At 47.3% G+C, this 24,340-nt stretch overlaps 2 protein-coding genes across 5 annotated transcripts in view; one reads left to right on the forward strand and one right to left on the reverse strand.

Annotated features, from left to right (window-relative positions):
- The window catches only part of MARCHF9 (membrane associated ring-CH-type finger 9), a 64,221-nt gene extending 62,330 nt beyond the window's left edge, over positions 1–1,891 (reverse strand). For 2 of the 3 annotated variants that reach the window (XM_072991085.2, XM_078384623.1), the window contains exon 1: positions 496–1,891. In XM_072991085.2, the coding sequence (XP_072847186.2) occupies positions 496–885 (390 nt within the window). In that variant the 5' untranslated portion in view covers positions 886–1,891. The remainder of the gene's footprint in view (positions 1–495) is intronic. The other variant, XM_072991084.2, reaches the window with a different exon arrangement.
- LOC144586419 (uncharacterized) lies at positions 1,625–23,942 on the forward strand. 2 transcript variants are annotated; one of them, XM_078384625.1, is made up of 2 exons: positions 1,625–2,425; positions 22,555–23,942. In XM_078384625.1, exons 1-2 carry the CDS (start codon positions 1,625–1,627, stop codon positions 22,621–22,623), a joined length of 870 nt encoding a protein of 289 aa, XP_078240751.1. In that variant the 3' UTR covers positions 22,624–23,942. The 2 variants fall into 2 exon arrangements, 1 of the variants encoding a protein (XP_078240751.1); XR_013541240.1 differs by having other exon boundaries at positions 2,070–4,434.
- Positions 23,943–24,340: the final 398 nt, after the last annotated feature.

A 24,340-nucleotide genomic window follows, 5' to 3' on the forward strand; every position in this document is an offset into this window, starting at 1 on the left:
CCCGAGCGTCCGGGAAGACAGGTTGCAAAGCAGAGGGCTAGGCCCGCACTTTGACCCGTGATGGTCTTTCTCTCTTCTTGGCTCAAAACTGCCATGGCCCAGTTGCCCCCTCACCCCCTGGCCTTTCTTCCCCCACAACCCCTTCCTCTTGTACCCAAATCACCAGAACCCATAATCCTGCTAAGCGAGAAGCAAGCAACTGGGTAGGAAACTCTGGCATCCTAAGTATCCGATAATAAGTTGGCAAGTCCCAGGCACGCTGGTCAAGCCTGTCCTCCTTGTTCATCTTCTCCAGGTGCCCAGATCACCTGGCATTCCCCACCACCTGGCCTCCCACCACCTGGGCAGCAGCACTCCCACCTGCCGGGGTCACCAGGTGTGAGAAATTCTTCCCCATTGTCCAGCCACACCCCACCTTTCTTAGCCTGGGCCCTCCAAATCACCCCCTGCCTCCCCCCCCCGCTCTCCTGCCCACCTCCGATGCCCACCGCTGACCTGCTCGGGTCCCTGGAAGCAAATCCGGCACTGCGGGGTCCTCATGCCACTATCCAAGCTGCTGCTGAGCGAGACCGAGTCCAAAGCTCCTCCGGCCCCGGCGGCTCCGGGCTGCTGCCCTGGCTGGTGCCCGGGGGGCTGAGGCCGGGGGTCCTTCTCTTCCAGGGCCAGGCTCCGGGGCCGCGTCTCGGCGCCTCCCCCGCCGTAATATTCCGCCTCATCGTCCTGCCGAGCCGAGCAATCCGCGAACGGGGGCCATCCGCAACCGCTGCCGCCCAGCGCCCCGCGGCTTCCCCCAGCTCCGGGCTCGGGCTCCGGGCGGCCCCGCCGCATCAACACCAGCAGCTTCAGCTCGTTGAAGAACATGCGGATCCGGTACTTGAACATCATGGACTTCTCCCGACGGTGGCGGCGGCGGCGGCGGCACCAGCAACAACCACGACAGCAGCCTTCAGCTTCTGGGGGGCTCGGAGGGGGGCTGGGGGTGGGGGAGGAGGGAGGCCAGGAGGGGGTGGGGGCGGGGGCCCCGGGCGCTTAGCGGTGCCCCTGCCCCGCATCGGGGGACGGGGAGAGGGGGAAGGGGGGAGGCCCCCCAGCGGAGGCCGGCAGGCCGCAGAGGAGTCGGGGGGGAGCTCGACTCGGGCCCCGCATCTCGGGCGCAAAAGGGGGGGAGGCAGGGCAGGGCGCGATGGCAGGCGAGGCTGCGTGTTTACAGGTGTGCGTGTGAAAGGGGTGAGGGTCCAAGAGATGAAAGGGTGGAGGGGCTGGCTGGCTGGCTGGCGGGGGGGGGCGCGAATACAGCTGCCTGGGATCCAAAGGCAGGCCTCGGGGAAGACGGAGGAGGTCGCAATCCAGAGATCGGGGTTATACAACTCGGGGCGGCTGGAGCGGCGGAGCAACCGCTGACCGGGCGAAGAGGGGCAGGCGAGGCGATGGGGAGACCCGAGAGGGGCAAAGGCGATGGCGGGAGAGCGAGAAGCCTTCCCCTCCTTCCCTCCCTCCCTCCCTGCCTAGGCTGAGCGCTGGGGGTGGGTGGAGGCGCCTCTCTCTCTCCTAGGAGGACGCCGTGCGTTCCGTGGGTCTCTCCGGGACCCCCCGCGGAGAGCCCGTGTCCCGATCCCCCGGGGCCATGGCCGAGAGAGCCGACCGGCGGGCGGGCGGGCACGAAGTACAGCGGCGAGCCTTTCCTGTCAGGCGGGCAGGGCCTGCGAGGTGCTGCGCGGAGGGAAGCTCGCGGAAGGCGGAGGGAGGGGAGGGGAGGCGCCGGATCCAGCGGGCGCACGGCGAGAGCGGGGCTGCCCCTCTTCTTGCGCGGTCTCTCTTCTCCTCCGGCCGGCCCGCAACCCCCGGCAGGGAGGCGGCTCCTACTCTCCAGGACCCGCAGCAGCAGCGGGAGCCGGAGCCGGGCCCTTCTGCCTTTCCTCCTCCTCCTCCTCCACCACCACCGCCGCCTCCTCCCCTCGAGGGGCTGGCTGGGCAGCTGCAATCGCAGGCGGCTCTTTTGTCTGCAGAGCTACGGGCATGTCCGCTCCCTGCTGCAGCCGCAGCCCCGCCGCCGGGCCTGGAGGACCCGCATCCCGGCTCCCTCTACTTGGTCTCCCGCAAGCAGGCAGGCAGGCAGGCAGGCAGGCGGACAAGCAGCGGGTCCCGGAGCCTGCCTCGCTCGCTCCCGCTTGGATCGGGGCGGGGGCGCGTCGGAGGCAGGCGCCGACCGGTTCCGTCTCCGCTGCGGCCCCTCGTCCGCCTCGGCGCTTTAGACAGCCGGTCCCAGCAGGCAACCGGGTTTGGCCCCAGGGCGCCCCCCACCGCACGGGGTGGCCCGGCCCGACCCCCTCCCGCCGTCTCCTCCAGCCACCCCCGACGCCCGGGGGCAGCCCGGGTGGCAGCGGCGGCTCAGGGCTGGCGAGAAGGAATATGGCTTCTCCTTCCGGTACAGCATGTTAAATAAAACATTTCGGGAGGAGAGCGCGAGCGAAGCGGGCCCCTTCCTGCCCGGGTGGAGAGGGACGGAGGGAGGGAGGAAGGGACCGGCGGGGGGGGGGCGCGCGCTCTGAGGCGGGCCGGCGGCGGCGGCGGCGGCGGCGGGCCAAACCCGAGGGGGCCGGTGCGTAACCGCAGCGCCACTCTCGGCTCTCGAGCGACCTCGACCACGTGGAGGCGGGGGAGAAAAAGAGGCCCCGGGAAATGCGAAAAAAAAAAATGCCCTGGCAAGCATCCTCCTCCCATTCTCTCCCCCCCCCGCCGGCGCCCCCCCCCCCCAGCCAGACACATCTGAGAGATTCTTAGATAGGGTGGGGAGAGGAGAAAGAAGCCATTTTATTTTTAGCAACCGCCTGGCCGTGGCTCATCCGAGTTTCCCTTCTCCCGGGTACTTTAAAAATAAATAAATCTAATGTCAACATAATGGGCCTTTCGGGACCTTCAGAACCCTCCCATCCTAAAGAGTGCCCTTTGAGGAGATTGGAGCCCAGTGGTGGGATTAATTACCCTCTGAACTCAGCGCCACAGATATTTCAGGCCAAGCAAGAGACTTCATCACCCAAGGAAACCCTCCTGTGACCAACCCAGAAGTTGGTGGTGGAAGCGAAGGAACCTAAGATGGAGAGGGCTGCCCTGTGGCTGTGGTTAAATTTGTTCTCTGGCAGTGCCGGCCTTGCCTTTAGGCAACGTGAAGAAGAAACCTCAAAGGGCAGGTTAGGAGGGATCAGCAGTGACGGTTCCCTAGCTATTCTTCGGGAGCAACCTAGGTGTCCCTCTTTGTAGAAGGGCATGCCCTAACTTGATCCCCTAAATTGGCCAAAGCTGGGGTTTCATGCGGCACACTTGAGCATGGACACGCAGATTCAGACTGTGTGTCTGAATCTGTGAGAGAGGTACCGTTACCGCAGGCCCTACTGATATGACTTCATTACAGCAGCTGCCGGTGGGGCCAGTTTCTGAGGGGTTGTGCTTCCACTCAGGACTTTAATCTGCACTTTACAAAGGTTATCCAAAACGCTAAGCATATTGTAGGAATGAGGTTCAGCACCTTGGAGAGCTTCCTTAGAGTGCACACCAAAACGGAGATGTGACCATGTCTAGCCAATCCTGGCATGTCTGCATTGGCTCCCTGTATGCTTCCATGCCAAATTCAAAGCGCTTGTATTAACCAATACAGCTGTTAATTGTTTGGGACTTCATTACCTGATGGAGCATCTCTCCTAAGACTGACCACCTGAGCCAGCCATGTGTTGCGTTTGTGGGTGGCTACCCGTAGTGAGGCCCAGAAAACAACCACCAGGCATTTCTTGGTGGTGGCCGCAAGGCTATGGAATGTGCTTCCTGTGAATACTGTATATGCCAAGCTGTCTCCCTCCCAACCTTCAGAAAATGGGTGAAAACAATGTTGTTTGTAGAAACCTTTGGAAATATCTTACTCCTGTGACATCCTTGTGGCTCCGTTAATTGATTCCTGAGTTTGGTTTGCCATCCAGGCTTCTTTCTTTTTTGGACATTTGGGGTTATTAATGTTTGTCTGGTTCTCTTTATATATGTCCTTGTGGGCAAGGATGGGTAGTCGTGTTTTTGTGTCAGCCACCCAGAGTGGTGCTTAGGTACTAGATGGGCGGGGAAGGAAGGAAGGAAGCAAGCAAGCGATTTATAGCACCCCTAAAACTAGAGTCACCAGCAGCCATTGCTTCATTCTTACAACATCAGTGTGCAGAGCAGCATATATGGCATGCCATAATGCCCAAGTTCAGTACGCAAACTTCCTAGTTGAGTGGAAGTTTGAAACTGTGTCCCTGGTAATCCCAGACCATCATTCTAATTGCTACAACACTGTCTTTGTATTTATTTGTTTATTCGTTAATTGTATATCCCCTCTTTTCTTGAAAAAACGTGAAATTGTGTTCCTAGTTACTCCACCCTCTGCTTTTGACTTCGCAACAATCCTGTGTGGTAAGTTGGGTTGAAAGATAACAATTGCCCCTCGGTCACCGAGTCAGCCTTGTGCCTAAGCGAGGGTTTAAACCTAGGTCTTTCCCCAGTCCTGTTCACACTAACAGGCATCCTTAACTGAGTATTTGCTGTCTGATAGCCCAGTGCTTTAGGTGTCTGGCTGTGGAGTCAGAGGTTGGGAGTTTGATTCCGCCCTGTGCATCCCCCAAAGAGCCAGCCTGTTGAGGCCTTGGGCAAACTGCACAGTCCCAGGGTGTCCCCTGAAGATGGGAATGATAAATTGCTTCCGAGTATTATCTTACCTGGAAAACCCTGAAAAGGGCCGTCATAGGTCAGAACTGACTTGAAGGCACATGATGATTATTATGGGATTGACAAAGCAGGGACAAAGAGAAAGAGAGTGCTATGGGATTGCCAAGTGGAGAGATTTGGACATGGGGGGTGGGTGAAGAAGACAATGTAACATGGGGAAGGTGGGACAAGAAAGACAATGCATGACTTGGGGCGTGGGCACTCTGAAGACCTGAGCTTGGTGGATGGCGTGGGGGTGGTTGTTCCAGGCAGAGTCACCAGCCTAACAGAAGGCACAGAGGTGGGAGTGGGAGGGGGTTGGCGGCGGCAGCTGAACTTGTGTGAGAACACAACTGAGGGGAGAGAAGAGTGATGCAAAAGTAGAGGCATCATCCTTAGGTGTGAGCAAACTGGTGTTCTGTGGCTGGAACTGTTTGGAACGGCTACATCCGTAGTCAGACTAGTCACGATACTCTGCAAGTTCTGATAAGAAAGGAACAAGATGCCAATGGCTGGGATTAGTATCTGTACTGTATTGCCACAGTTAAAAATAAATTCAAATCAAGGATGCACAATGTTTTCAGTGTGTGGACAGCACACTCGTAAATATACCCACACTGTAACCACACATACATTTCCACAACCTAAAAAGAAGAAAAGGCGCATGTTACCTCTTTTTTTGGACCTCAAGTCTCTGAATGTCCCAGCCCATGCTCTAGTATCTATGCTAATCAGAGGATTCTAGGATCTGTAAGGGGCTAAGTTATCTAAACTCTGCACACATTTCCACACCACACATCTTAATATGTCTCCCTTCCCCTCCCCCTGTCTTCACCCAGATCTGCTACTATTAACAGTAGGAAAGCATTGGTCTTAGAAACCAGGCAAGAGGTGTTCCCTCCCGCACACTTGTCCACAGACAAATTATGGTGGGTCTAGTTTCATTAGCTCTTGTGTTACACATTGTGCAGCCATGAGCCATAGGTTGTGCTCCCTTGGTGTAAATGATGCTTCACAGATTAAGATAAAGCAGGAAGAAAAATATGAAGAGGATTGCTTCATTCAAAAGTCTTATCCATGTAATATAGGCATCCTTCAGTATCAAGACTATGGTAACCTGCTCTGAATAGAGGCCTTGGAACAACATCTAGTGTGGCTGAGAAGGCCAATTCAAGAGTGACAATCCCTTCCACATTGGAGACAAATACAATCTGTCCTCTGTCCAGCTCCCTGATTTTGCTGGTTTCGGGACTGCCTCTTTGCCTCGGCCTGCTGAACAAGTGTCTCTTCAAATCGGGATAGGCCATGATGCACCACCTGCCTCCAGGCTGAATGCTCAGACATCAAGGTTTCCCATCTGTTGAGGTCCATTCCTAAGGCCTTCAGATCCCGCTTGCAGATATCCTTGTATCGCCGCTGTGGTCTCCCTCTGGGGCGCTTTCCCTGCACTAATTCTCCATACAGGAGATCTTTTGGAATCCGACCATCAGCTATTCTCATGACATGCCCAAGCCAACATAGACATCACTGTTTCAATAATGTATACATGCTAACACTTCCAGCTCGTTCTAGGACTACTCTATTTGGAAGTTTGTCCTGCCAGGTGATACAAAAAATGCGTCGGAGACAACGCACATGAAACGTGTTCAGCTTCCTCTCCTGCCGTGCACAAAGGGTCCAGGACTCACTGCAGAACAGGAATGGGCTCAGGACACAGGCTCTATAGACCTGGATATGCTGCCAGCTTCTTATTAAGCCATATTCTCTTTCTGAGTCTAGAGAACAGGGTAGCTGTTTTGCCAATGTGTTTATCCAGCTCGACATCTAGAGAGAGTGTGTCAGAGATCATTGACCCAAGGTACACAAAGTCATGAACAACCTCCAATTCTTGTGTAGAGATGGTAATAGAGGGAGGTGAGTCCACGCCCTGGCCCATGACTTGTGTTTTCTTCAGGCTGATTGTTAATCCATAGTCTTGGGAGGCCTTACTAAAACGATTCATAAGTTGTTGGAGGTCTTCAGCAGAATGGGCAACAACAGCTGCATCATTGGCGAAGATAAAGTCCTGCATGCATTTCGGCTGGACTTTGGTCTTTGTTCTCAATCTAAAAAGATTAAAGAGCTTTCCATCTGATCTAGTCCTAGATCAAAAGTCTTATTACAGTTGCACAATAGTGCAACTATGTTATGGTACAGCAGAGCATATCAACATTCTAGAAGGCAATTCTAAAAATGGGGGCAGGCCAAAGAAAATGTGTAACTTTAAAAATGGACTTCAGATCACCACAGGCATAGGAGGTAGTCTGTTTTTGCTCTATTCCAAATTTGGCAAAGTTTGAGCAAAGGGTTTTTGGTTATGGTTTTTTAAAAGTAAAACTGTTTTACCCTACCCTTCAGAAGCAGACAACCCTAAATGTCCCCAGATTTTAAACAGCTCAGAAAAACTGAAATCAATAGTCTTGATTATCTTGAAAGAGAATGGTTAGCCCCACCCGCTTTTTTCAAAAATTTGGAAAGAATCTATTTATTTATTTTATTATTTATTTATTGCATTTATATGCCACCGATCTAGACATAGTCTAATCTAGGCTAGGAGGCTGAAATATTGATCTTCAAAAAAGATCGTTCAAAAAGGGGGAAAAAACCAAGCTACATTGTTATAAGACTGAGCATGCCTGGAGAAGGCTTACCAGCAAGAACCTTCTAAATTAGATACATTGTTGCAACTTTGTGGGTGGGGAAGACTGTAGGTCAATGAAAGCTCACAGAAACAGTAAAAAGAAGGGTTTTCTTTAGAGAATCACAAACAACAACAACCCCCAGGCTTGCTTTAAAGAAAATGATTGACAGTCCAGAAAAGGATATTTTGCCACATATCTCCAAGGAGTTAGCATTCAGTTTTGTAAGGCATATTCAAATATTTCTGCATTCAAAAGCACAGTACAGTTGTGTTTCTCCCAGTGCTTTCAGTAAACATCTCTCAAGATTTCTGAGACCAGACTCCTTAGTCAAGTCTTCCAAGGGGAAATCTGTTCCTGGTCTGGAGAAATCTGAACTTTTGATCTTGTCAGTCAGGACCCAATTAGCTGACTAGCAGAAGGAGAACTTTTTTACTCCTTCCTGGTTATACAGGGTTTCTTGCCTACAAAATTTTTTTGTGTCTGATAATAACAATATTTTAGAATATATATTTTTAAAAGAATACAACAAATATTTAGAAGCTCACTCATTTAAGATGTGAAATTACTGGTTCTTGCTTTGTGGCTGAGGATGGTATTACTCAATGTTAGCAGAGCTTTGGTGCCTATATCCTGTCATAGTCCCAACCATTCCACCCATGTTGTCATACAATTACTTCGTAATTAATGCACCCATTCCTTGAGAGGTCTGATATAGCCATGATGACACATTGCCCTAGATATATACAGACTGTTTTACTGTAATGCACTCTACACGGATTTGCCTATGGAAAATGTCAGGAAACTTCATTGTGTCCAAAATGCAGCAGCCAGATTGCTGACTGGGGCTGGCCAAAGGAATCATATAAACCCCTGTTACAGCAGCTCAACTGTCTACTGATCCATTTCCAAGCTGAATTCAAAGTGCTGGTTCTAATCTATAAAGCGTTAAACAGCTTAGACCCAAGCTGTCTTGACCACATCTCCCTTTATGAGCTTGCTTGAATGTTAAGATCACCAGGAGAAGCCTTTCTCTTGGTCTCACCTCCTTCACAGCTGCATTTGGTGGGTACACGGGGACAGCTTGTTGCTGCTCCCAGACTTTGGAACTCTCTCCCACATGAAGTTAGGCTGGCCCCATCTTTGCTATCCTTTTGCAAGCTAGGTTCTTTTGCCATTTTCCTTTTAGGGATAGCTCTAAACTTTTGACTCTGAGCTAGCACTCTCTCATCAGAACACTCCATGCCTCCTTCCAGTAGCGATGCGCTATCCTTCAATTTATCCCCAGGTTCCCAAAGATGTGCTTCCTTCCCCGAGAAGCTTATCACATTAGAAATCTCCCAACACACTGAAAGAGACTTCAGTAGTTCCAACTCTATGCTACCTTGCTTAGCTGGATTCTAAACATCCTGAAGTTTGGCAAACATGCTGAGATTTATGGCATTTCCAAGCTGTTTCCTCCCTCTCCCTTTTTCTGTCATTTCAGCATTCAGGGTGATGATGTCAGACTTTACCATGGGGGGGGGCAACTCAGTACATCTCTTCACCCTTTGTCTAACAACTGCTAATATTCTGCCTCTCTTCCTCTTTCAAAACATCAGTGGTACTCATGTTTTCATGCATATACATAAAAGAATATTTGTTAAGCACTTTTGAGAGATTGGGAGCCTCCCAGCTCAGTGGGTCGTATTCAAACCGGAAATGGAACCACTAAGCCATATATTAGGATTTGTTGTTATGTGCCGTCAAGTCAGAGCTAACTTATAGTGACCCTAATAGGTTTTTCAAGGTAAGTAAGACACAGTATTGAAGTGGAAGTGTTACCAGTTCCATCATTGCTCCAAATAAGTTTCCATCACAGAGCCAGGGAATCGAACCCAGTTCTTTTGGGTCCTAGTCCATTATTTTATCCACTACACCACACTGGGGGTATGTTTGTTTGTTTGTTTGTTTATTTATTTATTTAACTTATATGCCGCCCACACTACCTGAAGGTCTCTGGGTGGCTTTACAACATTTAAAATTAAATAAAATGTTACAATAAGACTGCAAGAAGTTATGAAGTTGTTCCTCTGGGTTGTAGGGAAGGAACCTCCAGGAGACAGGATCTGAAAGAGGTCCTCAGTTTGACATCATCAGAGGACTCTAGAGGTTGTTGGTAGCCAGGGTGGAACCTGGAGACTGTCATTTTTAACTTTCAAGTTGCAGTGTAATGAAAATGTGGCAGCTCCCACCCATTCCTTTGCTGGTCTTCTTGCTTCCCCTCCAGTCTTTTTGCCCAAATACAGCAGATAGTCAAGGAGGTCAAACAGAAGGATGCAAGGGCAAAAAGATGGGAGCAGCTGTGGAGTCTTCATCTCTTTCATTACTGGTGCCTTTGAAGGTACATCTGTTCCTTAGCGATTACAATGACCTGGTAAGATGATCTCATGCATTCCAAAGACAACCAAGTTCTTTCCAAACGTGATGTTTCATAATCATGTCTAAGGGCATGCCAGCATATTATGTGCATTATAAAGACCTATTGTGTTCTCTGGGCAATATGACACAATAGTGTTAAAACTATTTAGTAGTACTTCTGGAGTTCACACCTCTGTATTATAACATGTTTTATTTATTCATTTGTTTACTTATTTGTTAAATTTATGTCTGACCTTTCCGCTCAGGAATACTAACAACAATAAAATATCGCTCAAACAAAATGTTAGTCTAGAAATAAAAAGCAAATCCATTAAAGCCCAGCAACAAAAACTAATGCATTAAAAAATTAACATTACTTTAAAAGGAAATGCTAGCTGATAATTTTAAATCTTTCTATGTTACTGTTTATGTTTATGTTTTAAGTTGTTCTGTTTTACTGCATTTTTAATGTTTATGCGTACCAGAGTAAAATCCTGTCTGACACTGAAAGGAAACTATTTAATGTTCAAAATACAGTAAGTGAACACCTAAACAATTCCAGACACTTTCACCAATGCAGCAGCTTAAATTTCAAAGGCCCATCTGAGCAATAATGTGGTCCTGACTCAGAAGATACGTTGTCTGTAGCGGGTTTGGAATGGTGAAGGCATCTCATCTGCCAACTCAATTCCCCTTTGGCCCTCAGAGCCCTGTGGTGCTGGGTGATCTCACAGATCTACCTGTGCAACTGCTATGCTTGTAAAAATCAGCCATCAGAAAAACTCAAAAGGACCGGGGGGGGGGGTGAGGGAAAAGTTGAGTTAAATATGATCCAAACCTTCCAGTTCGGAGCACAGCCAAGTTGGGTTAAGGTAAAGGTAAAGGTAAAGGTTCCCCTTGACAATTTTTGTCCAGTCGTGTCCGACTCTAGGGGGCGGCGCTCATCCTGCTCTTCAAGCCATAGAGCCAGCGTTTGTCCAAAGACAATCTTCCGTGGTCACATGGCCAGTGCGACTTAGACACGGAACGCTGTTTACCTTCCCACCGAGGTGGTCCCTATTTATCTACTCGCATTTGCATGCTTTCGAACCGCTAGGTTGGCGGGAGCTGGGACAAGCAATGGGAGCTCGCTCTGTTGCGTGGATTCGATCTTACGACTGCTCGGTCTTCTGACCCTGCAGCACAGGCTTCTGCGGTTTAGCCCACAGCACCACCACGTCCCTGAGTTAAGGTAGATCTAGATCTCACTAATTTCCAATATTTCTCACCTAGGAAGAATTTGGATTCAGCACAGCTTCGGCTAGCCAAGGGCTCAGCTCAGTTTGGCCCCCAGCCACCTTGACTAGTCAGGATTATACCATGAGACAGAAGGGCCAATAGTAAGGATTCAACTTGGCTGGGAGTTTCACAGCCTAGAATCTCCTTGTGTGAGTCTCCCTTTTGTTTAGGACCTATAAGGAAGCACTTTGGACGATCACACTTATACACAAATAAACAATGCATACATTTGCATGGTCATCTCCGTTATATCACTCTCTTTTGCCATCTTTGTTCTGAGAGAGGTCCTGCTTTAATACGAATATCTGCGTGCCATCCAGTCAATTCTGACTAAGTCAGTGCTTTCTACGGTTTCCTAGATGGGGAATACTCAGGCGTTGTTCATCATTCCCTTCTTCTGAGGGCATCCTGGGATTGTGCAGCCTGAAAAAGGCCACACAGGCTTTACGGGTAGGAGGCTCTATGGGCAGGAAGCCCAGTGGGGGAATCAAACTCCCAACCTCTGGCTTTGCAACCAGATACTTAAACCGCTGAGCTAACCGGCTAGCTGGTACTGCTTTATCCAGTCCCAATAGTCTTTCATTCAAGAAAGCTGATGTTTGTTTGTTTGTTTGTTTTTTATTTGCCTAGCCACAGCAAGAACGTAACACCAGGTACTTCCAGCTCATTCACAGGGTCCCTATCCCTCCTTTTAATCGAAATTAATTTATTTTCAGTGCAAAAGTAATAGATTTTCAGTGTTGGGTGTTAGGTACAGGCCCAAGCCTTCTGTGCCAGCACAGCCCCTTGGTGCTGCCTGATCTCTGAACTCTGCCATCAGAGCCATCTTGATGGTGGAACTGCTCTGCTGGCTAGGGTGTGGCATCTGAAGAGTTAAATCAGGGGTGGAGAGGGGGCAGAGTAAGAAGGGAGGTGGGTTGTGCCAGAGCCAGACCTCCAACCCAGGGAGACCGCCATTATCCCAGCACACAGTTTGGCCAAAGAAAGGGTACCTTTAAGTTACTCCCCAAATTCCTAGGCAATCCATCATCTTGGCTAGTCACTTTGTTACTCTGCCTGCATTCTGAGAGATATAACTCTAACAGAGTGTGTAATCTATAATAATTGATTTAAATTCCATAGTTCACCTGACACTGCCTCATGTTAAACATCCTAACAGTTGTGCTTTTTGGTTTGACATCCCTTAATGTTAACTGGCACTCAGATTACACCAAAATGCTCTGTGTTGCATGCTGTAACACTGCATTGTAATTAAAATAAATAAATAAACCGTTAGTATAATGTCTTGCAGTTGCTGCATGTACAATTACATTACCATTCACCTTGAACGTTGTGTTTTGATGAAATACACACCGGAGCTGGAAATCTGCACGTTCTCATTTGTCCTGCATGTGGAAGCTCGTTGGCCTTTGTTTGCGTGTCTTGCTGTGCCCCTGAAATTTGCATTCTCTCCTGTAGCAGAAAGATTGTGCAGGACAGGATTTGCATGGAAATCCAATAGACTAATTTGCTAGAGAAAACACTGTGGGTTTCTTTGGCTTGAGGTGGGGGATGTTGAATCTGGAATGTTGACGTGGACTATAAATAAAGGGCACTGAAAAAAAAGGTGAAAGAAAAGCCTGTGTAGAGGTTTCCACTAAGAAACATCTTGTTCTTTTACTACATTGTAGATGATGTTATTCATTATTTATTTAAAATATTTTTACTCTTAAAAAGAACCCGAGGTGGCTTACATCATAAAAAGACAATATCTAAAAGCTAAAAACAATAAGTATACAAATACTAAAGGATCAAAGAAATACCACTCTGAGAAATTGTAAACAAAAGCAATACTACAAACACATTCAAAGTAGTAAGGTTTAAAAAACCCATTCAGGCAGCTGGTCACTGGGGGAAAGCTTGCCTGAAGAGAAAGGTCTTTGCCTGCTTGCGGAAGGACAGCAAAGATGGGGCCAGTCCAGCCTCCTGTAGGAGGGAGTTCCAGAGTCCGGGAGTAGCCACAGAGAAGGCCTTCTCCTGTTTCCCTACCAGATGCAGCCATAAAGGTGGTGGAACAAAGAGAAAGGCCTTCCCTGAGGATCAACTCCATAGCAGGTTCATCATGCAGGGGTCTCAAACATGTGGCCCGGGGGCCATTTGCGGCCCGCCGGATGATAGTTTGTGGCCCCCACCTTGCCTGCCCCCCCGAAGCGCCCATGCGTCCTCTGCTGTCAAGAGTCAAAAAAAGCCTTGCCTTGCTCACAGGCTCTCTCCCAAGACAGCGCCTCTTGCACCCTCTATTCAGAACTGCCTTTTTTTGAGGGGGGCCTTCAGAGGAAGGTTGCCAGACCTCCATGTGTGTGTGTGTTTGAGGGCTCACACACCCTCTCCTCCTCGAAGCCCCAGCCAGGTGAAGGGAACTCCTGGGCAGCTTCCTCGGGCTCTTGCTCCGCTTGGCGGGAAATCTGATGCAGCCCGGCCTCACCTAGACTCTGCCTCCAGCGGCCCCCAGGTAAATTGAGTTTAAAACCCCTGAATGGGAGATGTGATCCTCGAGACAGCTTGGGCCCAAACCATTTACAATGTTGCATTGTGCTTGGCTGTTACTTGATACACCCTGGCTGAAATCCTGTTGCTTAGCGTTGTAAGTCACAACTCAAATAGGCCCATTTGAATCAATGGAACGTGTGGATAAACTGACTCATCACATTCCTACTGATTCAATGGGCCTGCTCTAATGTGACTGTATTAAATAATGGCATTTCGGCCAGTATTACATCATGTTGTGCCACAAAATGTTGGCCTCAACTCTGTACACATTTATTTTATTCTCTTAGACCACAAAGCATAGATTATTTCTTATCTACTTCCCAGCATCTAAGGTAATCATCCTAACTAAATGAGGCAAGGCCAGTAACCACAGGACAGAAGGCCTCTTCAGTGGTGTCAGTGGACTGTCCCCTCAGGAAGGCTTAGCCATCGGCTACATCATGGTCTCCTGCAGTCCAGAGGAATATCTTTTCGTGCCATCAGACTTTTTTAAAGAACCGAGTTTCTTTAATCCTTTTAGACTGTCACACTATTTTGTTTTGCTGCAGTGTTTTATGTGCTACATTATTTTTACCTCATTGCTGCTAGTTATCCTGTGTTTTAATCTTGTTTTTAAAAAATGTTTTAGATCTACTTGTATATCACCCAAAGAATTCTGGTTATTAAGCAGTCTGAAAATATAAATAATATGTAAGTAAGTAAATGAAATCTTTAGACTGAGATTCTATGATGGTCAATTACAGCTCTTTTCACACAGCCTATGAAGTCGGAACTTACTTACAGCGAACCTAATAGAGCTTTCAAGGTACTGTAACTAAGATATTTAAGGAGTGGTTTTATCAATCGCACCATCTCTAATGAGTTTCAATAACCAACCCACATCTCCTGAGCCCTAGTCCATCATTCCATCCATTACATCACAATGATTTGGGATTTGGGCCCTGTAGCTAAATCAGGGGACTAAAGAGGCCTGTTTAGTTAGGATCAGGAAAACGAAAGGCAAATAATCTATGAACAAGCAAATAAAAGGACTGGCTCCTCCTTTGGGGTGTAGGACAGCTCTCAGAAGCTTTAGGCCTCAACCTCCATAGGGATTCTACAAAATCCAAGAGATCAGCTTGCACACTCATCACTCACCCAGGCCCTACTTATATACGAAACATGGAACACATTCCTAGCTGAGGCCAGATGCTTTAGAACAAGTGTTTCCCAACCTGGGGGTTGTGACCCGCAAGTGTTTTCTGGGGGATCATGGTTTGCCTCATGTATAGTAAGTAGCCCTTGTCAATTAATTTCTGCCTTGGCCTTTTGAAGCAGGATATTAAAAGTAGTGCATATGTATTTGTATGCATGAGAAACAGGCCCTTTGGGGGAGAAGAAGCCTCTGCTTTCTGAGAAGGGATGACCTGGACTATTCTTCCAGAAAAAGAAATGGCAGCATAAAGATATCATTGCTGCCGATGTTGCAAGAAAGGGTTTTTGCCCCCTCTTTGGGTGCTGTGATGTCCTTTCACCCCCCCCTGGCCCACCACTGAAGTCCTTTGCCTTCCTTTCTCCCTGCCATTAACCTCCCCCAGCCTGTTTCCTCCTCAGTTCTGAAGTGGTGGCAGTGGAGTTGGCAGCAGGAGGAGGCAGAAGGTGAGCAGTATCAGCATCAGCAATGCTACCATGTCGGGAAACTATGATGATGGTGCAAGCTGTTTAATGTGCCCCAGTTCATTTTCTCAGTTCTGTTCTTGGCATTCAGGAACAGAACTTGGAGGAACTGTGCCCCCTAGAAGCCTTTCATTTGAAGAAAGGGAAGAGGGAAGGGATGGGGAAAACACAAACAGAAGCTTTTGTGCTTAAGTGCAACAACTTCTCCTTGTAAATCTCATTGAGTCAACCCGATTGGTCTTTGCAAGACGAAGCCAAGCAGAGAGCCGCAGAGCCCTGTTCGTGGTGCTGAAATCTTCACACATGGGTGTTACATACAGCACTGATGTTACCTGTCTGTCATGGGTTTGGAGGGAAAGTTCCATCCTATGGGGAGTGGAAGGCGGGACATCAGGAGGAGGGGCTGTACTGTATATATATGTGGAGCGTGTGTGGTGAAGAGAGATACTGTGAGACACTGGGATGTGACGAAGCAGCAGCTGGGAAGAAGAAGCTGTTGTGGGAGTCTGTGTGTCAGATAGGGTACTACTGTGTGTCAGAGTACCAACCTGATAGGTTCAGGTGTCTGTTGGTTAGCCAGAACTGATAGGTTCAGGGTCTGTGCTTCAAGTTAGGGTTCTGGGTGAACCAAACTGTATGCTTGTATGAGTGAGAATAAGCCACGTTACTTTATTTTATTCACCTGATTGTTTATTTTTCCCTGTGTGTATTTAAATAAACCTTATTCTTTTTATTGTTTAAAAATCCATCCCTGGTCTGTGTGACTTCTTACAGGGAATGGTTGGTGGCAGCTTAGTGTAACTGTGTGACATATCCCAGTAGGTCTGGGTTTGTCACATTGATTGGTGTCCAGCGTGTGGGATACGACTGGTCCAGTTGTCCAGTGGTCCAGCAAAGCCTTGGCAAGTGTGCCCAGAGCAAGGGGGGTCTAGTCAGGGACAGTCTGAGGCGCGTAGGTAATCTTCTAGGTGTACCTCACGGGGAGGTGCGCTAGTAGAAGAACGTGCCAACTGGGGAGACTTAGATTAAGGTGCTCTGAGGCAGCCTAGTTTTGGCGGGAAAAAGCTGAGGCAAAACTGCGTAGTAACAGTGATCTAGCGTGCCAGCTGAGAGGCCCAGCAGAGGGGGGTAGGCTCTGACTCGATACTGTTGCAAGTTTAGTGCTGAAGAACAGCAGCAATCTCTAGGGAGAGCTGGTTCTGAGGCAAGAAGGAAAAAAGTGGTCGTTTTATTTTGAGGCTTGACTTTTTAAAGCAGCCTGTTCTGGGGGGGGATTATGCCCTTGACTCGAAGCCAGATGGCCGAAATGAGTGAAGTGAAAGACCCCCAGATTGACCAAGGTTCTGAGGATGAATTTGGCTCAGTGCAGGGTGACAGCACAGGAGAGCAGAACCCAGAACTCAGAAAATTGCTCATAGCCCAACAGCATGAACTGAGGATGAGGCAATTTGAAGTGGAGGAAAGGGAAAGGGAAAGAGAAGAAAGGGAAAGGGAGAAACAACGGCAATTTGAATTAGAGAGAGAGAGAATGGAGAGGGAGGAAAGATTGGAGAGAGAGAGAATGGCGTTTGAATTAAGAAAACTGGAACTGATGAACCAGAACAATAATAATAATAGGGATTCTGAGGGAGGCCAATTGTCTAAGGCTGACCTGAAGAAATTCCCTGTGTACCACAAGGGAGATTGTCCTGAGGTGTTCTTTTCCTTAGTGGAAAGAGCGTTTGTGGACTTCTCAGTGAGGGAAACTGAGAAGATGACCATCATGCGATCTTTAATCAGTGGTAGCCTGGCTGAGGTTTATGCCGAGATGCCTGAGGAACTGATGAAAGATTTTGCAGAGTTTAAGAAACTGGTGTTCGCCAGACATGGGATAAATGCAGAGCAGCTGAGACAAAGATTCAGGTCCCTCACCAAAAAACCAGAACAGACTTTTACCCAAGTGGGGGCCCAATTGGTGAGGCTGCTTGAGAAATGGCTATCGCAGGAAGGGACAGAGACCTATGAGCAGCTTAAAGATTTGATAGCACTGGAACAGTTCTATTCAGTCCTGCATGGGGAATTGAAGTTCCAGGTGAGGGAAAGGAAACCGAGGTCTGTGGCAGAAGCCTCAGAGATCGCAGATTTTATTTCCCAAATAAGAAAGCCCTTGGGTGAGGGGAAATCTGTAGGTAAACCCAAAGAAACCTACAGCAAGTACTCTCAGGGACCAGGGAAAAGCCAGCAAGGGGGAGGGGCCCATGGTGAAGGGAAGCCCTCAGACATGAAACTAAGACCTCAGATTTTGGAGGGAAAACCAAAACAAGATGAGAGAGAATCAAAATACACCAGAAAATGTTATTTCTGTCAGGGAAAGGGTCATCTAATCTCAGAGTGTCAGAAATTAAAGCAGCTAAAAGGAATGGTGCCTCAGGATTCTAGTGGGACCAAGCCAAAAGCTGTGTTCTGTGTCCAGAAAGAGCAAGGCTCAGTCTCACTGAGGGAGCCTGTTGCCATGGCTACTCAGTCTGGAACAGCTACCGCTGCTGATCAGGCTGAGGAAAATGGTCCTCTTGTGGAGGTAAAACGCTGCTTGCTGGTGAAAACAGATTCTCAGTTGTTTGAGACAGCAGGGGTGGACGTAGGAATACTTGACCGTCAGTATAGGGGGCTGCGGGACACTTGTTCCCAGGTAACCCTGTGCCATCCAGATATCATCCCTAGGGAGTTTATAATCCCAAATGAGAGCATGAAGGTGGCAGGGATTGAAGGGCAGGTGATCTCTCTGCCAGTAGCAGAGGTACCTGTCAACTTTCAAGGCTGGAGGGGAGCTTGGCGGCTAGCAATTTCATCGACTCTGCCAGCAGCCGTGCTCGTGGGAAATGACCTGGCTGAACATGTGAAACGGGTGCTAGTGATTACACGCTCACAAGCCACCACAGAGACAGTTCAGGGGGGTAATGATGAGCCAGAGACGGAAGCAGAGGGGAGTTCAGAAGCTGTGGTGGAAACCTTAACCACAGACAGCAGATTTGGACAGGAGCAAAAGGCAGACGCCACTCTCCAAAAGTGTTTTGAACAGGTGACTGACGCCCAGCTAACACCTGAGACCCCAGTGAGATTTCTGGAGAAAAAGGGGGTTTTATGTAGAGAAACCCTGAGGAATATCTCAAAAGGGGGAGATGGGATCACAAGTCAGCTGGTGGTACCTGAAAAGTATCGCCCCATGATCTTACAAAGGGGGCACTCTGACATGTTTGCTGCACACTTAGGGGTGAAAGGGCCCCTTGATTTGATCAAGCAAGATTGGGAGCAGATCACCCAGGATGACCCACAAGACGTTGTGACATACATAGACACTCTGATGAATGACTTAAAGAGAAATCTAGAGCTGGCAGCAGAAAACCTGCAAGCTCAGAAGGTCAGACAGAAAACATGGTATGACCACAAAGCTAGAGAGAGGCACTTTGACCCAGGGGAGGAAGTGCTTTGGCTTAGGCCCTGCAGAGAGAACAAACTGCAGCTCAAATGGGCAGGACCATATAGGGTCATTTCCAAGATGTCAGACCTGAACTACCTAATAGAGCAGGAGGAGAACCAAGCAAGGAGGGTGGTTCATGTGAATGCCCTAAAACCCTACTACAGAGGGGAACAGAGGGTTTTATTCGCGATAAAAGCAGCTGAGAGTGAGGAAGCTGAATTACCCTTCTGGGAGGGTAGAGGGGAAGTAAAATACAACCCAGAGGAGGTAAAGATCAGTCCTGCACTCACCCAAGACCAGCAGCAAGAACTAAAAATGCTGCTTAGTAAATATCAACAGGTGTTTTCCAACAAGCCGGGGATAGTGAAGGGAGTGATGCATCGGATCCATACAGGGGATGCACCCCCGCAGGCAGTATCCCCATACCGAGTAACGGGACCCTATAGGGACAAGGTGCGGAAGGAGCTGGACGAAATGCTGAGGGAGAACATAATCGTCCCCTCTTCTAGTCCTTGGTCCTCTCCGATAGTCCTTGTGGACAAGCCTGATGGGAGCATTAGGTTTTGTGTTGATTACAGGAAATTAAACCGTGTAACCACTCCTGATGCCTACCCAATGCCCAGGCTAGACAACCTGATTGAAACCATAGGGGGTTGTCGGTTCATCTCATCATTGGACCTGGTAAAGGGATATTGGCAATTAAGAATTGATCCCAGGGATCAAGAAAAGACTGCCTTTTGCAGCCCTTTTGGTCTCTATGAGTTTCGAGTCCTGAGCTTTGGTCTCAGAAATGCACCAGCCACATTCCAAAGGCTGATGGACCAGACCTTGGCAGGGCTCAGTGACTTTACAGTGGCCTACATTGACGACATAGGGATCTTCAGTAATACCTGGGAAGATCACCTGATACACCTGGAGTTAGTGCTGCAGAGGTTAAGTGCAGCAGGGCTAACAGTAAAGGCCAGCAAGTGTCAGCTGGGTAGCCCAGAAATAAAATACTTGGGTCACATGGTAGGGGGAGGAATGATAAAACCCCTGGAGGCCAAAGTAGAAGCTGTTCGTGATTGGCCTAGACCCAACACCAAGAAAAAGGTCAAATCATTTCTTGGGTTGGTGGGCTACTACAGAAAGTTCATCCCGAGGTTTAGCGAGATTGCGGCTCCGCTGACCGATCTGACGAGGAAGAAGGCTGATGACCGCATCCCGTGGACCAGCGACTGTGAGGCGGCGTTCCAGAGGTTGAAGGAGGCGTTAATCAACTATCCTGTCCTGCGTGCTCCAGACTTCGACCGGGAGTTCATCATCTACACCGATGCGTCTAACAGCGGGGTAGGAGCAGTTCTGTGCCAGGAGGATGAGAATGGTGACCAGCATCCAGTGTCCTACCTGAGTAGGAAACTTCAAAAAGGTGAGAGACATTTGGCAACCGTGGAGAAGGAGTGTTTGGCCATAGTCTACGCGATCCAGAAGGCCAAGCCTTACATCTGGGGAAGACATTTTACTCTGTGCACTGACCATTCACCACTGCAATGGTTAAAGACAATGAAAACCCACAATAGCAAACTTATGAGGTGGGCTTTAAACCTACAGGACTATGACTTTGAAGTGAAGGTGGTCAGAGGGTCAGTGAACTGTGTTGCTGACGCCTTATCAAGAAGACCTGAAGAATGAAGACGGCGAAAGAACATGGACTATATGTGTATATAATGATGACAAAAGGTTAAATGTACCTGGTTTTGAATTTGGTTTGTATGAATAAAGGTAAATTGATGTAATGTATATGGTAAATGTTTAAATGCCTATTTGCTATGGTTTGTCTTAGAATGTAAGTATGAGTAAGTATAATATGGTATGTATAGCTGTTTTGTGTATTTTATACAGGTTGTTTTTTGGTGAAAAGCACGTTAGCTTTCCCCCTACAAAACAACTTATAAAGAGGGGAGGTGTTACATACAGCACTGATGTTACCTGTCTGTCATGGGTTTGGAGGGAAAGTTCCATCCTATGGGGAGTGGAAGGCGGGACATCAGGAGGAGGGGCTGTACTGTATATATATGTGGAGCGTGTGTGGTGAAGAGAGATACTGTGAGACACTGGGATGTGACGAAGCAGCAGCTGGGAAGAAGAAGCTGTTGTGGGAGTCTGTGTGTCAGATAGGGTACTACTGTGTGTCAGAGTACCAACCTGATAGGTTCAGGTGTCTGTTGGTTAGCCAGAACTGATAGGTTCAGGGTCTGTGCTTCAAGTTAGGGTTCTGGGTGAACCAAACTGTATGCTTGTATGAGTGAGAATAAGCCACGTTACTTTATTTTATTCACCTGATTGTTTATTTTTCCCTGTGTGTATTTAAATAAACCTTATTCTTTTTATTGTTTAAAAATCCATCCCTGGTCTGTGTGACTTCTTACAGGGAATGGTTGGTGGCAGCTTAGTGTAACTGTGTGACATATCCCAGTAGGTCTGGGTTTGTCACAATGGGCAACTTACAAATACATACAGTATGCTAAAGAAGAAAACTGAGCCAGTGGGAGGCACACCACCCTCTCTCTACAAAAGCCAAAGCATTCCAAAAGCAGAAAGCGCAGAGCCTCTAACACAACAATAAAACACACCAGTGAAACAAAGAGGCTTCCCCTACTGCTCTTTCTTAAAAAATAAAAAAAAAGACCCTAGAAGCAGATTGTTCACCTAAATATTGTCAGGTTGGTTTAATCCTGGTGTGTGGGTGGATTTCCCTTCACTTTTTCAAAGAACATTTAAAAAGTGGAGATGATTATAATCCTCCTTAATGACTGTGCATCTCTCTTAAATCTCATAATCCTTAGACTTTAAAAAGAAAAGTGACATAAGCCCTCTAAGACAGGCTTGGAAGTAAGCCTGCAAAAGTAACTTGTCAGTAAACCTAGCTGGTAAGTAATGGTTGCTTACCCACAACATGCCAGTGTTAACCATTTCTGGTTTAAAAGGAAAGGAGGCAAAAGCTCCTAACATCTGTCCATATTGTCACTTACCTCTAATTAAAATGCACCATGGATGGATATGGCTTCAATTCTATAGGCACTTAAGTGGAGAGTCAGTCACACTGAATACAGCGGGGCTTATTTATGAGAAAGTATAGCGCTGGAGGTGGCTACTTATAAAATTGTCCAGAAACAGAAGCTTATTTTCATAGGGTCGCTTCAGTCTTCTTCTTTTCAGGAATGGGTAGAATGCAAACTGTACCCTATCATACAGTTAAACCTCATAACTTTTCAGTCACAAATCATATGATAGGAAGATTCACCACTGAACAGCTATTTCATTCTCAAGCCAAATAGTATGCCATAGCCCGTACCAGCATGAAACTAAAAATCAAATCAAAATGCACAAGAATATTCCATATTCTGAACGGTAGATAAATTACAGTATAAAAATTAGTTTTTATCCTCCCTCCCTCCCTCCCTCCCTCCCTCCCTCCCTCCCTTCTTTCTTTCTTTCTTTCTTTCTTTCTTTCTTTCTTTCTTTCTTTCTTTCTTTCTTTCTTTCTTTCTTTCTTTCTTTCTTTCTTTCTTTCTTTCTTTCTTGTATTGATCCTGCGGAAGTCCATCAATCCCAACATATAACACGTTTTAAGGCATTATGTAAAGACCCAGCTTTTCATAGCAACTTTGATAAGATCTGGTTTGATTATCCTCTTCTCCCTCTCTCTCTGCCAATTCCCCCCACTGATGTGCTGCTGTTGTAGCTATTCGATGATGGTATTTTTGTTGTTGTTGCTAGTTGTGATTTTAATTTTATCATCAACATTTTCTTTTATTCTACATGCTTGTAAGACATTCTGATTTCTTTCAGAAAACACTCAAGATCTGCCTGACCGACTCCATCTTCCTGGCTGGGCGGTCGAGAGTGCTGACCCCATGAGAGGTCCAGAAAGAACGACTAGAAATCAGGCCTTCTTGGCAGTCACCCCCCCCACACACGTTTGGAATAATCTCCCACCTGAAATCCACCTGGCTCCTTCACTGGGAATTTTCAAAGGACTCTTGAAAACATGGCTATTTAGACAGGTTTTCCTGGAGATTACCTCATCATAGCACAGAGGCTTTTTCAGTGATTATATCACCCATCCTGCCATCTTGCCTTTTTAAAATTAGTTTTAGCTGTTTTGATGTTGTCTTTTTGTGTATGTGAATCGATATGTTTCATTTTGCTTCTTGTATAATTATTATGTTTAATGGTTTCTAAAGTGTTTTTTTTGTTTTTTCGTGTTGTGAACCACCCAGAATGGCCTTGGTAGTTAGATGGGCGATACAGAAGTTGAATAAATAAAATACTGAACAGCTGCTCTTATGGTCTCTGGTAAAAGTGTGATAGGACTAAATTAAAAATAGTCAGACATTGAGATACAGTGAGATTAACAGTTTGAGGTGTGAGTTGACCAAGGTTTAGCAAGCCCACTGAGGGCTGTACTAGATAGATGCTAATTTCACTATTAGAAGATGATAAAACATTTTCTCTCCAAAGGCACAATCTGTTTAGACAGTGAGCCCACTAATTTGTAAACAGTGAGTTCATCTGCAACTTGGGGAGCAGAGAAAGTTCATGCTAAAAATGAAACAAACAAATTTAATGAGTTTAACACAAAAATTTAACTTCTTAATGGAGCTCCCTTTCCGAAAATGAGCTCACTGTATTCCATCTTTTGAGCGCAAACTTGCACTTCAAAGTACCGTAAATCCAGTCCAAAAAAGAGAGGAAGGATCCATTTTCTCATATGCTGTGCGTGCCCAAATCAATCACTTAGCAAACACAGCTGGGATCTCATGACACAGTACAGACATCCCTTCCTGAAGGAGCATGTCAGTCCTATCCCAACCTCCTTGCATTGACACGACTGCCTCAAGAAAAGGCATCAGGTTAGAAAACGTGGGAGACTGAACTAACACAGCAAAGTCAGGATGCTGTTAAACTTTAGCTAAAGAGAAGATCTTGGATGAGACAGCTGGGGCCTTATTGCCTGTCTTTCAAGAACAGCCACTCAGATTAGATTTTCTCCAAGGCCTCTGAAGTGCCTGATATCCATCTAGCGCATTCAGAAGACAATCAAGGTAATGGACAAGGAAAGAGTATGGCCAGAGCTGTAATCTCAGTTATTTCCCTGGGGTGGAAAAAGATCCTTGAGCCTTTAACCCTTTCCAGGAGTGGCAGGGAAAGGTCTCTGCACATCCCCCCCCCATGTAATGTTTAATGACGTCCTTCTGGGATGCCCTCCAGTCCTTACAGTCTTTTAACACATATCTCTTTAAGCTCCCTGCCCCCCAGTTTATGGGGAGATAGACCCACACTTTTAATTTCAGCTCAAGGACACAAGGTGGGAAAAACAAAAGGAGAATTAAGTGACTTGCCATACAGGGAACTATGTTTAAGCACTGTGAAAACCTGTGACATTTTTTTAAAATGAGTGATAGTGTAATGAAGGTGGAATATGTGCAATTCTGATTATTAAATGATCTGCATTCTCCTGATTAAGGCTGGACAACTTGTAACTCTTTAGGTGCAACTCCGATCACCCTTCGTCACTGGTATTACTAGTAGGACTGATGGGTGTTGCAATCCAGCAGTTTATGGAGTTCCATAA

This window comes from Pogona vitticeps, chromosome 2, assembly GCF_051106095.1.
Source record: "Pogona vitticeps strain Pit_001003342236 chromosome 2, PviZW2.1, whole genome shotgun sequence".
NCBI classification, from domain to species: domain Eukaryota; kingdom Metazoa; phylum Chordata; class Lepidosauria; order Squamata; family Agamidae; genus Pogona; species Pogona vitticeps.

Bases quoted from the DNA above. Each gene is read 5' to 3' on its own strand.
- LOC144586419 (XM_078384625.1), top strand. From the start codon at position 1,625: ATGGCCGAGAGAGCCGACCGGCGGGCGGGCGGGCACGAAGTACAGCGG. The intron at 2,426-22,554 runs GTACAGCATGTT...GATTTCTTTCAG, and splicing joins GAATATGGCTTCTCCTTCCG to AAAACACTCAAGATCTGCCT.